This window comes from Rasamsonia byssochlamydoides (assembly GCF_041956645.1).
Source record: "Rasamsonia byssochlamydoides strain NRRL 3658 unplaced genomic scaffold VTN77scaffold_41, whole genome shotgun sequence".
In the NCBI taxonomy this organism is placed as follows: Eukaryota; Fungi; Ascomycota; class Eurotiomycetes; order Eurotiales; family Trichocomaceae; genus Rasamsonia; species Rasamsonia byssochlamydoides.
The window spans coordinates 54,476-67,340 of NW_027192424.1; the positions used below are offsets into that span (position 1 = coordinate 54,476).

General features: G+C 50.4%; 6 protein-coding genes across 6 annotated transcripts; 3 read left to right on the forward strand and 3 right to left on the reverse strand.

The window, feature by feature from the left end:
- Positions 1-311: 311 nt before the first annotated feature.
- On the reverse strand, positions 312-1,384 carry VTN77DRAFT_5687 (uncharacterized protein; the record flags this gene model as incomplete). The annotated part of the gene is made up of 2 exons (XM_069421881.1): positions 312-1,099; positions 1,159-1,384. The coding sequence occupies 2 exons, from the start codon at positions 1,382-1,384 to the stop codon at positions 312-314; spliced, it is 1,014 nt and encodes a 337-aa protein (XP_069276746.1).
- Positions 1,385-3,110: 1,726 nt separating this feature from the next.
- VTN77DRAFT_5688 (uncharacterized protein) lies at positions 3,111-3,905 on the forward strand (the record flags this gene model as incomplete). The annotated part of the gene is made up of 3 exons (XM_069421882.1): positions 3,111-3,119; positions 3,225-3,251; positions 3,315-3,905. The coding sequence occupies 3 exons, from the start codon at positions 3,111-3,113 to the stop codon at positions 3,903-3,905; spliced, it is 627 nt and encodes a 208-aa protein (XP_069276747.1).
- Positions 3,906-4,242: 337 nt separating this feature from the next.
- On the reverse strand, positions 4,243-5,573 carry VTN77DRAFT_5689 (uncharacterized protein; the record flags this gene model as incomplete). The annotated part of the gene is made up of 4 exons (XM_069421883.1): positions 4,243-4,714; positions 4,781-5,067; positions 5,134-5,257; positions 5,326-5,573. 4 exons carry the CDS (start codon positions 5,571-5,573, stop codon positions 4,243-4,245), a joined length of 1,131 nt encoding a protein of 376 aa, XP_069276748.1.
- Positions 5,574-6,152: 579 nt separating this feature from the next.
- Positions 6,153-8,089, forward strand: VTN77DRAFT_5690 (uncharacterized protein; the record flags this gene model as incomplete). Its single annotated transcript, XM_069421885.1, has 2 exons — positions 6,153-6,313; positions 6,370-8,089. The coding sequence occupies 2 exons, from the start codon at positions 6,153-6,155 to the stop codon at positions 8,087-8,089; spliced, it is 1,881 nt and encodes a 626-aa protein (XP_069276749.1).
- A 229-nt stretch (positions 8,090-8,318) lies between these two features.
- VTN77DRAFT_5691 (uncharacterized protein) lies at positions 8,319-9,648 on the reverse strand (the record flags this gene model as incomplete). Its single annotated transcript, XM_069421886.1, has 2 exons — positions 8,319-9,360; positions 9,422-9,648. The coding sequence occupies 2 exons, from the start codon at positions 9,646-9,648 to the stop codon at positions 8,319-8,321; spliced, it is 1,269 nt and encodes a 422-aa protein (XP_069276750.1).
- Positions 9,649-10,306: 658 nt separating this feature from the next.
- Positions 10,307-12,049, forward strand: VTN77DRAFT_5692 (uncharacterized protein; the record flags this gene model as incomplete). The annotated part of the gene is made up of 4 exons (XM_069421887.1): positions 10,307-10,451; positions 10,531-10,852; positions 10,908-11,083; positions 11,142-12,049. The coding sequence occupies 4 exons, from the start codon at positions 10,307-10,309 to the stop codon at positions 12,047-12,049; spliced, it is 1,551 nt and encodes a 516-aa protein (XP_069276751.1).
- Between the last annotated feature and the right edge of the window lie 816 nt (positions 12,050-12,865).

Here is a 12,865-nt window from a genome sequence, read left to right on the forward strand (position 1 = left end):
AATAAATTAGACGCACAGGCCAGGTCCTTTATCAACGGGTGCCGCAAAGCTAAGAAACTCCGTCTATCGATACAACTAGAGCTCGAATGCTCAACAGGCGAGATCCTATTCGATTCCCTTACGGCAGATGTATCTTGACCGTATTGTTTCTGCGTAATTACCACTATCGATTAAGATTATTAATCTAACTGCGTGTATATGGATATATTCATACAAGGCTCATCACGCCATGACATACGATGCAGACATATCATCATGCAGTCCCATAGAAGACGAAACCTGGACAGCCCGTCTTGCGTAGCTCATCCTGCCTACAGCCATGCACCAATGACGGGCACGCTCTTGTAGAGCCCATCCCAGTTTTTGGCCTCCCAACCTGATCCTCGGCCGCCGTGTCCAACAACACCCAGACCCCCAGCAAGCCAGAGTGCCGTGCCCAGCGCGGCAAGTCCATGTACAATCCACCGTGTCCTCCTCTTCTTTCGCTTCTCCTCTGGGCTTTCTACTGTCCCAAGATAGCCACCATTGGGACCCTTGCTGTGGCCTCTTTCCGTTCGGAGGGTGGTGACCTTCCATCCCATCCACGCGGCCCATCCGCCAATTACGTGCCAAACGCTTGCCGCAACAAAGACGATATAGAAGATGTTCCAAAAGACCGGGCTTCTCGCAAATCCATGAGCCACGTACCCGAGTCCGACACCAGAGCTTCCGCCATCTACAGCCAATGGAACAGCCCGGTTCACGAGGACATGTAGGCCCAGCAGAGGAATCATGAGGTATCCAAGTTGCGCTTGCAGGCTGGGGTTTGGCCAAGATTTGATGAGGTACCTCTGCGTTCGCGTCTCGGCACCGTACAGTCGTGCTCGTCGCCGTGCTCTGATGCTTCGGAGAACGAACCCGGAGGCGATATGCGCCAGGATGGGGATCGTCAAGACCACATATTCGAGAGAGGGAGCTTGATAGACCGGTCTAGTCAGGAGAAGGAATGATTCGCTCGAGGCTACTGACCGGGTTACGAGCGGGATGAGAGAGGTGTTGGCGGCATGTAAGACGAGGAAAACCGTCGGTGGATAGGTAGAATACTTTTGAATCGCAGATACTAGCTGGCTGTTAGATCCATAATAGAAGATATCTTCAATGGCTTTGTCTGTGACATACAGTAATAGTCCCATCCATGTCCACTGAGACCAGGTAGTTTTGGGATCGCAAACCGGCCGGTGTGTCTGGCATGCGGGGTTCGTGTCTCGGGGAAATAATCGCCACTTTCGAGGTCCGGAGGGAAATCTTCCACGGGGGAGGGTTCTAGTTCTTGCATGGAGAACAGTGAACGGGTGTCGCTGTCGTCCGCCCCAGGGACCAAGCTCTCTCCTTTGTGTCGATCCATTGGAAATTCTCGGAGACCGACAGCGACAGTTCGAGGGAAAAAAAGTATCAAAGTATCAAAGGAAAGTTACTTTCGTAGATGAAATGAACTTACAAAAAAAAAAGACATCAATCGCATTCAATTCACTGCAGGAGAGTCTACCATGGCATGGTCGATTCCGGGGTCTAGGAACTTGGAAATGACGAAATCCGACGGAAAAAGGCGTTGAACCCAACGTTTAAAAGAACCCCGCTGATTCGTCCGATCCTTGGCAGCACATGGAACCTAAGCCACAGCACTTGTCTCTATCAATCCATCTCGTGGTTATTTGATTTCTTAGCGGCCTTGATAAGGTCAGGGTTAGGCTCAAATGAGTCAGTCGCATTTAGGGTGCAGGTGCTGAGATGCATATAATGATGTGCGCTCCTTGGAGACTCTCGATTTCAATCTTGTAGGCTTCAAAGTACATTTAAAGAAGATATTGCATATATATTGGACCACATCATCAGCTTGAATCTCCTAGATCAAGGAGTATATTGATGAAATGTATCCCCAGCAAATCACCACTGTGATTATTCCCGCTGAAGTAGAACCCATCCACACGAAACGCCTCCTTCTCCGTCCACTCCAGAAAACTGATGCCTCCGGTATCTTCGCCATTCGGAGCCTGCAGGACGTGGCGAATACTCTGTAAGAAAGAATAGTGCATCCATCTACTCTTGGAACAAATACCTCGCTAATCACATCTTCACGAACCCAACTTTCTTTCTCTTCTCCAGCTGGCCCAAGTTTCCGGATCCTGATATTGCAACTACCGAACGGTGGATGAGCGAGAAGAAATTTAGTACTCCCGACGCATCTGGGACTCTGGGTCGGGCATTCTACTTTGTCATGATCCGGACTGATGACCCCAGGGAGCGAATCATCGGGATGGTGGGAGTCAACTACTTGGGTCCCTGCCCGTCGGTCGGGTACGCAGTGCATCCGGAATTCTGGGGCCAAGGCTATGCGACAGAGGCCCTAGGAGGGGTTGTGAATGCATGGTGGAAGCTGCCCAGACGCTCGGCCAAGAAGGAGCTGGATGAACCGGTGGAGAAACTCTATGCAGCCTGCAACAAGGCGAATGTAGGGAGTGTCAGGGTTCTTCTGAAGAATGGTTTTGAGATCTATACCGAGGTCCCTATGGAAGGAGATATTGTTGCGTTCATGAACCTAGAAAGACCTGCATTTCTTCCCAATGATGGAACTGCATGAGAAGCTTTTCTCTTGATGAAATGGCAACAAGAGATTGGATGGTAATTCAGTCAATTTGGATGAATTGTCAATAGATGTACATACAGTACGGAGTCAACTAGATCAAGCTGGATTGTTTTGCGGAGTGGAAGGCAATAATGATAATATTATATTAAAAATAATGATAATAATAATGAATTGAGCCCCGCTATGCGCCACCCATCCGTTCTTGTCTGGCAGAATGGACCCACCGCTGTCGCCGCCGGCAATCGCTCATTGCCTAAGGTCACTCAAGACACGATATCAACCCAAGGCAAACTCTTACCAATTTGGCACCACTAGCATTATTGAGGCACGCCGTTAAGACGACTCTTGGACTTCGAGAGACTGTATCACAGTCTCTTGTGTGCAGTCGCAGGAAGATCGGCTCTCGGACTGGTCTCGCGATACATCCTGTTATCTCCGCTGATACGGTAGCTTGAGAGTCGCATTACTGGCATTTCTATTCTCAAACATGGCACCTGTACGTCCCATAATGCCTTTTGCGGCGGAATTATTCTTTTTCTTTTCTTTTGGTTTCGATTCTTATTTTACGGGCCAAAACTGACTGAATTCTTCTTTTATCTAGCGCGGCTTCACAAATCCTGCTCCAAAGGTAAGAAAGACCTGGTAAACCCTCGCCAATCGCCATTTCACCCATTATGCTAATAATAACTAGACCGATTCTGCGCGCTCAGCTCTGAGCTCATTCACCTGTACTCTCTGCAACAAATCCTATTCCCGGCATCCAGAATATGAGGCGCACATCTCATCCTACGACCATCAACATCGCAAGCGACTGCAGGACCTGAAACAGCTGTCCCGTGACCCCAACGCAGCGGAGAGGGCTCGACGCGCGGAAAAGAAAGCAGATGCGGAGGCTGGACTGAGGGTACTGGACAACGATAGTCTTCCTGCAACTGGAGGAGGCAGCAGTGGTGGAGGCGGTGGAGGCTTCAAGAAAGGAGGGTTTAAGAGCTCATTTACGACGGTGAAAGGACCGGCCGTCCCCACACCTCCGGCTAGGAAGAACGTTCTTGGGGATGATGATGAGGAGGATAGCAGCAGCAACAATAATAACAACAACAATAACACACTGGGTGCCAATAAATCCGGCGGAGTGACGGCCGCCCAGCGACGAACCGATGCGGAGAGTGATACGGATGAGGAGTATAGCAGAGATGATGCCGGCGGAGGCTATTACGATCCTCGAAAACCAACGGATTGTTTCGCTGGCTGTGCAGGTGCGAAGGATATTGCAGTTGCATAGTTTGCTGTCAGACACATTTTGTGCCGTTTTATGCACTTGTACTATATATCCGTCTTGTGGAAAGCATATATTACTAGGCTGGCTACGGCGTTGGTTGGGGAAAATAAAGAAGGGATACCACTTAATTAGTCTATTGGTCTATTATGTTGTCTTTTTATACCTGACATGACTGCAGAATACAAGAGACGTCGAACAAAAGAAATGTGCGATTTTATCAGTCGTACTAGTCGTACAGTTCTAATATTGGCTTGGCTAATGATAGGGAAGTTGTAATGGAAAAAAGATACTAGTCACATGATAGATAGAATTAAATTGTTATCTCTCGGTCTGGAGGCAACTACAATCGCAGCAGCTTCTTGGCCTGGCCGACAATCGTATCCTGCTGAGGGAAGCTCATCTCCTCGAGCTTGACAGCATACGGAGTAGGGACATCGGCACCGGTGACACGGACAGCAGGCGCCGTCAGGTAGTCAAAGCCGTACTCCATGGCCATCGCCAGAATCTCGGATCCAACACCGTACATGGGGAAACCAGATTCGACTGCCATCAGACGACCCGTCTTCTTGAGGGACTTGATGATCGTCTCCACGTCGAGGGGCTTGACGGATCGCAAGTTGATGACCTCCGCCTCGACTCCGTATTTCTCCTTCAACTCGGCCGCGGCCTTGAGGGACAGTCCGACACTGCGGGACAGCGACACGATCGTCAGATCCTTACCCGGCCTCTCAATTTTGGCCTTGCCAATGGGCAGGACGAAGTCATTCTTCTGAGCTGCCTCGCTCATGGGGAAAGCTTCACCGTAGAGGAGTCTGGATAAACGTTAGCGAACCGGCTATGCAATTGCTTTCCTTTTTCTTGATTTTGCTTGAGCATACTCATTCTCGAGGAAGACGACAGGGTTCGGGTCCCGAATGGAGGCTTTAAGCAGGCCTTTGGCATCCTCTGCGCTGTATGGAACCACGACTTTCAGACCGGGAATGGCGCCGTACCACGCGCAGTAGTCCTGAGAGTGCTGAGCAGCGACACCAGCGGCAAAGCCGTTGGGTCCACGGAAGGTGATGTTGCAAGGCTGGATGCCTCCAGACATGTAATGCGTCTTGGCGGCAGAGTTGATGATCTGATCGATGGCCTGCATGGCGAAGTTGAAGGTCATGAACTCACACTGCAGGCAAAGTACTAGTCAGCCATATCTTTCCAAGATGCGATCGACCAACATCCTCAGACGTACAACAGGGTGCAAGCCAGCCAAAGCCGCTCCAACTGCCAACCCAGCAAACCCCATCTCAGTGATGGGAGTGTCGATGACCCGCTTGGGGCCAAATCGATCTAGGAGACCTCGCGTCACCTTGTATCTATCACGAACAAAAAGTCACAGTCAGATTAATGCCATTGGCAAAAGAAACCCCCCCAAAAAACATACGCTCCATTGTACTGCGCAACCTCCTCTCCCAGAATAAACACTTTCTCGTTGCTCTCCATTTCCTCCGCCAGCGCTTCGTTCAGGGCATCTCTGACCGTCACCTCCTTGGTGCCAGTCTCGGTCGCATATGTCCGTCGGTAGAGAATTGAGGGTACACAGGCGGATTGTCTGAATGCTGGCCGGATAGGAGAGGAAATGCGCGACGAGAGCAGACGAGCTGCGGGCCGGAAAAACCGGGGAGCAGCCATGACGGAACTGGATGAAAAGGACCAGACAAATGAAGGAGAGAAGAGAAGGAGAAGGAAAGGACCAGGAAGAGGGCAATGCACCCTGTTCGGCGGCTGGTCGAGAGATTGAGGACGGGAGATGTCGGGATGGAGGAATGGAAGATTTTGGCTGGGCTAGATAACTAAAGCTCCGCTCGGCGACGCTTGAGGATTGGGATGCGAGCTGGGGATTGTTGGGAGCAGATGACTAAGCCTGGCTCGAGATGGCATTTATTTATTGGATTATTTGGGCCTGTTTGCAAGGGAGTTAACTTTGGGCTGCGGCGCATTGTTTGCAACTTTGCACACCGGTGAGCGACTCGGTGCCTAGCCCGGTAAGCTGCTCGATACCGTATCGTACGGCTTTGACCAACGGCAGCGCGGGTTCTGGGACCAGGTGACCGTCACAGCCTTACGCATGACCGTCTGGCGGAGCTATTGCGGGTACCTGGAGGGCGGATTATACTATCAACAACTGCTCTGGTTATCGTCTCTCTCCTCTTCTCTATATGGTATCATTGGTATGCGGCGGCAATTCAACTGATAAATGAATAATGCAACATGCGCCGCCTTCTCATCCCAGCTCTCATTCTCTCCGTTCACGCAGCCCAGCCTTCTGCTCCTCAACCGGTCCCAGCGCCTCTCCGAGACTTGAAATGGGGTCAATTGAATTTCCTCCATACTACAGATACCCACGGCTGGCTAAGCGGTCATTTGCAAGAGTATGGCTTTCTGTAGTAAATTCAAAGGCCGCTCAGCTGATGTGGTGACTTTTCAGACCGTCGTACTCGGCCGACTGGGGTGATTATGTCTCGTTTGCGACCCGCATGCGCGAGAAGGCCGAATCCCAGAGCTGGGATCTTCTCGTTATAGATACCGGCGATCGCGTGGAAGGAAACGGTCTCTACGATTCGTCGGAACCGAAGGGCATCTACCTGTCGGAGATTCTCAAGCAGCAACACATTGATCTGATCTGCTCCGGCAATCATGAACTATACAAACAGAACACATCCGAGGCGGAGTTGCTCACCACCGTACCGAACTTCCGGGGAAATTACTTAGCATCAAATATCGACATCAGAGATCCAGAATCCCAGGAGCTCGTGCCCTTGGCTCCTCGATTCAAGAAATTCACCACCAAGAACCAGGGGATCCGCATCGTCGCGTTTGGGTTCATATTTGATTTTACTAGGAACGACAACAACACCGTGGTTCAGCCAGTGGAGGAGACGATTAAGGAGGCTTGGTTCCAGGAGGCCATCCGGGACAAGGACGTCGACCTGTTCGTGGTGATTGGGCATGTTCCGGTTCAATCCAAGGAGTACTACGCCGTCTTCAAGGAGATCAGGAGCATCCGGTGGGACACACCCATCCAATTCTTCGGTGGTCACTGGCACATCCGAGACTATGTTAGATACGACTCCAAAGCCTACGGCCTGGCCAGTGGCCGTTTCATGGAGACCGTTGGCTTCATGTCCATTGACGGCTTGAAGACTGGTGCTCAGAAAGACCAGGTCATTTCCAACACGCTCACGTTCAATCGAAGGTATATAGATAGCAATCTATTCTCATTTTACCATCACACAGGCCTCAACCAGAGCACATTTTCGACAGAACATGGGAAAAATGTGTCTCAACTGATCCAGCACGCAAGGCACGCTCTGCGGCTGGACCGCGTCCACGGTTGCGCGCCTAGGGATCTATGGATGACTCGCGCTCCATACGGCAGTGAGGATAGCATCTACACCTGGTTAGAGGATCAGGTGCTGCCTGATTCGCTTCGAGATGAGTCGCGGGGCAACAAATCCACACTGGCCATTGTCAACACCGGAGCCATCCGATTTGACATCTTCAAGGGGCCCTTCACACAAGACACGACCTTTATCGTATCTCCCTTTACTAGTGGATTCCGATACATCAAGGACGTTCCGATCGAGACAGCCAGAAGGGTTGTTGAGGTCTTGAATAAGCAGTCTCAGATCCTGACCGAATCGTTCTCTCACAACTTCTTTTTGGCCCCGCCGGAGCAGATGGCCCATCCTTTCGAGGTGGTCTCAGATAGGTACCCGGTTTCGCATCACGAATTGAGGGATCTGCAGGACCAGATCCTTCTCTCCGCTGACGACCGACCAGAGCTCAAACTCACACCAGGTTATACGACTGTGGATCAAGGAGGCAAGGACGGCGACGACACAATTCATTCTCCAATCCCATTCTATCGGGTGCCAAACTGTATACAAGCCTTGATTCAATTTGATGATCCTCAGTCTGAAGTTCTGTCTGATCAAACCTCTACCGAACCAGACACCGTGGATCTGGTTTATGTGGATTTCATTGAACCCTACGTGGCCTTGGCGGCAAAGTTTTCCGGTCTCGACGTCGATTTCAAGAAGGACTCTGATGTTTACATGAAGGGAACGACTCTGACCAATCTCATCCTGGACTGGGTCAAGGAACACTGGAAGTGTGATGATGACGATGTCAATGTAATCTATTAGTTTAATTATCTTTCTTTCATTATGTCCATGGCGTTGGGAGACCATATTTGATGTTGACGGTAATGATGGTGCAAGTGACAATGCAATTTTTCTTTTTCCAGATTGTCTATTCCTGAGATGCCAAAACAATCCTTTGCCGGGGAGATATACAAGTCCAACACGCGAATATTCTCTGTACTTTGATTCTACAGACGAGCATTAGAGTTAGTCCCGATTTCTTGATACTCTCCTAATCGTCGCCTTCGTAGACGAAGATGCCTTTCCCGGCTCGGAACCCGCTGAGCGTCCCTTGCACTTCCTCCGCCAGCTTTGCGCCATCCGTATCCCAGGTCCACTTGATCTCGTGCACGGGGATGTCCTTGAATTTCCCTGCGCGGGTCAGCTGGAGGACGTCACGAATCGTGCTCTCCTTAGCATCCGGGTACTTGTCGCCCCATTGGCTGACCCAGAAGCCGTCGAAGACGATGTTCTTGAAGATCAAGAGTCCGGATGGCAGCGAGACGGGCTGCTTCGACATGGCGCCGTAGGTGACCAGATGGGATCCCGGCGCGAGGGTCTTCGCGAGCGCGGTGGCACTCTTCCCGCCGACACAGTTCAATCCCAAGCGGATGGGCTCCTTGCCCTTGTTGGTGAGCTCATGGACGATATTCTTGAAGTCGGCCGATAGCAGTTCCGACTCGGTCACCACGGCAGTTGCACCGAGGTCCAGCAGATCTTTCTTCAACGCCTCGGTCTCTTCGGGATTGCTTCGTTCCCGGATCACGTTCAGGGTCTTGATGCCCCATTCGCGGGCGAGCTGGATGGCAGCACGGCCTACACCACTGTTGGCACCGTTCTGAATGAGCCACTCCTCGCCGCTGCGCAGCCAGTCCCAATCGCAGAAATCCTTGATCATGCGGTATGCGGTGACGGGATTGACGCTGACAGTGCCGACCTGCAGCGGCGTCAACCCAGTCTTGTCCTCCACCTTGATGAGTTGCGACTCGTCCATCTGTGCGTGCGTCCGCCAGGTGCCTTGGCCGGTCCGCTTCATAATCACCCAGTCGCCCTTGGACAAAGATTTGACTTCGGAGCCCGTTGAAATGACTTCAAAGGCTCCTTCGTTGCCGGCTACTGCGGAGAGTTTTGGGGTGCCGAGGGTCGTCTCGAATGGAGGTTTTGCCGGGTACACGCCCTGGATTTGATTCATGTCCGCGGGGTTCAGCGGTGCGGCGAGAAGGCGGATGTTGACTTGCGTTCCGTAAGGGGCAGCAATGGAATGATTGTGAAGACTAGTCATCGATATCAGAAATTCGTCATTCGATCGGATTACTCCTCTAAGATAAAACCTACCTCAAGACATCCTTGGGCTCTCCATATTGTGAGTACACCAGTGCCTTTGCTTGTGTATAGCCGTAAGCAGTGATATATCTCCGCCCTTCAAGCATGCGACCTGAAGTCACACCTCGCGGCTGCTGTTGCAAGCATGTTCGGACGAGAGGAGCTCCGACTCTCAGTGACGAGGAGGATGCTGCCGTCGCACTGCGAGCAGCCCCTCGTAGCGCTCCGGAAGAGAACATGACGCCTGCTCTGACGAATTGCGTATTGCAGGTAATTGAGCACGTAGCAATTCCAGTTAGGGGTGGCAGTTTGAAAAAGAGGGGAGCTGTCAATGGATGGTCGACGTGATTAAAATCATTGGAGCCGGATGACGTCGCCGGGATCGTCCGTGTCTTTTAACTCGAGCCAAACAAGCCCGTCTGGGGAAATGGTTCCCCCACATCTTGCACAGCTCGATGCCAGAAGCCATTTCTCTTTATAATTGTCTGGTAACATTGGAGAAGACAGGATTTTATGTCTCTACAGATATACGCCGGAGTTGCTATGCATATAAGTCCGATGCAAATATAGATGAATAGTACGGAGTAGTCTGTTGCCATTGGAAAAGCCTCTAGATACGAAACATATTTTGTGCTTTACCTTTGCTAAATCATCATGATATAGAAGACATTTCATGAGGAATTGCAATCATCTAAGACTCAGAATATGTCTTGTCAACTCTTCCGTTGCGATAAAATCAACACACACTGGACCAGCACGGACCACATCCGAATCGGAGATTAGGAACAAATGCTCCGTCACGTTAATTACAACTTAACTAGGTACTTGAAATAGTTAGATATTCGTCACTCTTTTCGAAAAAGTATACGCTCACCCGCTTGCCCCGCGCAGACGTCAATGTCCCTTCTGCGCGAAGCTGAAAAATGTCTCGCTAACCAAAAGGCATACGCTGGCCTCAATGCCTTCATTACCCCGCTGGCTGCACAGCGCTCGGCATCATGGCTGGACCGCGTTCGAGATGCGGACGCTCGGAGGGAAAACGGTAGGATAAACGCTTCTGTCGCTTCTTATACCCAGAAATCCACCACGATCCATTCTTCTAATATACTGACTGGTTTCAGGAAGCTTAAAGTCTCCACTCGACGGTCGATTGATCGCGGTCAAAGACAATATCTGCACGCGGACCCTACCGACGACATGCGCCTCCGGGATCTTGGATAAGTTCACCAGTCCTTTCGATGCGACGGTAGTCAAGGCCCTGGAGGATGCTGGAGCTGTTGTGGCTGGCAAGACGAACTTGGACGAGTTTGGCATGGGCTCACACTCTATCCATTCGCGGTTTGGGCCGGTTAGGAATTCGAGACAAGACGGAGATGAGGCACTCTCTGCAGGAGGTAGCTCTGGAGGAAGTGCTGTGGCGGTTGCTACAGACCAATGCTATGCGTAAGTATTTCTCGCGCGCCAATGAGTGTTGGATTTTTGCTCATTGATCTTCTAGAGCATTGGGAACAGATACTGGCGGCTCTGTACGGCTCCCAGCCGCATACACGGGAACGGTTGGCTTCAAGCCATCATACGGACTGATCTCGCGCTGGGGAGTAGTCGCGTATGCGAATTCTCTCGACACCGTTGGGATTCTGGGTAGAAAAGCTACAGTGGTCCGTGATGTCTTCAGTATGCATGCCCCGGGCCGCGGTGTACTGCGTCCATAGGCTAAATTTGGTACTTGCAGACGTGCTGAATCACCATGATCACCGTGATCCTACCAATCTCTCACCGTTATCCCGCTCCCGGATATCTTCATATCTTGCAACACCTCCGTTGTCAGGTCGCCTGACCTCGCGCCCGCTACGGATAGGTGTTCCCGTGGAATACAACCTGTCGGAACTGACAGCGCCAGTCCGTCGCGCTTGGTTACGGGCCCTGGCTCATCTCGAGAAACAGGGCCATACTTTGCACCCGGTTTCTCTCCCAACAACCAAACTTGCCTTGTCGGCATATTACGTCCTGGCACCGGCGGAGGCTTCTTCCAACCTGGCCAAGTATGATGGTGTCCGATATGGTACGCGCGCAGAAGGCCCAGACAGCGAGGAGGGTCCAAATGGGTACTTGTATGCGAAGACCCGAGGCGAAGGCTTCGGGGCCGAGGTGAAGAGGCGGATTTTGCTGGGCTCGTTCAGTCTGAGTGCCGATGCGATGGACAACTATTTCATTCAAGCACAGCGAGTCCGTCGGCTTGTGCAAGCAGATTTTGACAAGGTTTTTAGCGCACAGAATCCACTGAGAGCATCTACTGTAGAGCGTCAGGAGATGGCATCGCCTGCCACTGTCGATGTTCTCGTTGGACCAACCGCGCCCTCTACTCCACCGTGCCTTTCCTCTCTCCTGGACACCAGCAATCCCTCCTCCGCATTGAACGCATATGTCATCGACGTCTTCACCGTTCCCGCCAGTTTGGCTGGATTACCGGCGATCTCCGTGCCAGTTTCTATCTCCAAGTCTACATCGTCATCTGACCAGGCTCAGCAGAGTGAGAACGAGTCCGACACAGTCGGCATCCAGATCATCGGACAGTTCGGCGATGACGAGCTCGTTTTGAAAGTGGGTGAGATGTTGGAGCATGCAAAGTTTGTCGAGTGAGATGTCTTGACTGAACGATAAGATATCGACCGATATGCATGTAACTCTAGCAGTCCCCCAACCTGTATTATAGTATCTGAAATGTTCATTAATTGATTTTACTAAACAGTCATCAACTTTTTTTCGTTTCTATATAAATGAAGTATCTCACACAAATCAAACAGAAACAGAGATTAACAACCTTATACTGTATGTATGTACAGACATGTACATACAAAATGGAATGAAGGTCCCGTTATCCAGAACAGTAAGAGCTCGCCTTGTCACCATGGATCTATCCATAATTCATTCCATCATCATCTCTTTGAGTGTATAGATGTATGTACATACATACGTTCATCAAAGTGATTTTTGTTTTTCCTTGATATATATGAAGCAGACATGCATGCATGCCAGCCAGCATGGTCCATGGTCAAGTCCCCTTTCATTTATTTCATTTCATTTCACATGCTGGAGAACCATAACCCTATTCTACCTACTACTACCTAGATAGTAACCGTGACTTCTGTGTAAATGAACTGTTGCTTTTTTTTTACCTTTAACCTAACCTGCATTCATTCTCCCATCTTTTCTCTTTTCGAGATAAAGGGATTAAAAGAAAAGGCTGGAAAGAAAGAATGGTCACACCCCTTTTTTAATTTAATAATAGGATTCATCTAAGCTTTTAGCACTTTAGCATGTCAGGTGAAAAGAGAAAAAAAAAAAGAAGTCTCATGCTACTAATTTCTTTTTTGGTTTTTATTTTTGTTACCAACATTCATATTAATGATACAAGTTCCTAGGACCTCCTGCCCCAGATAGTCATGGACACTAAGA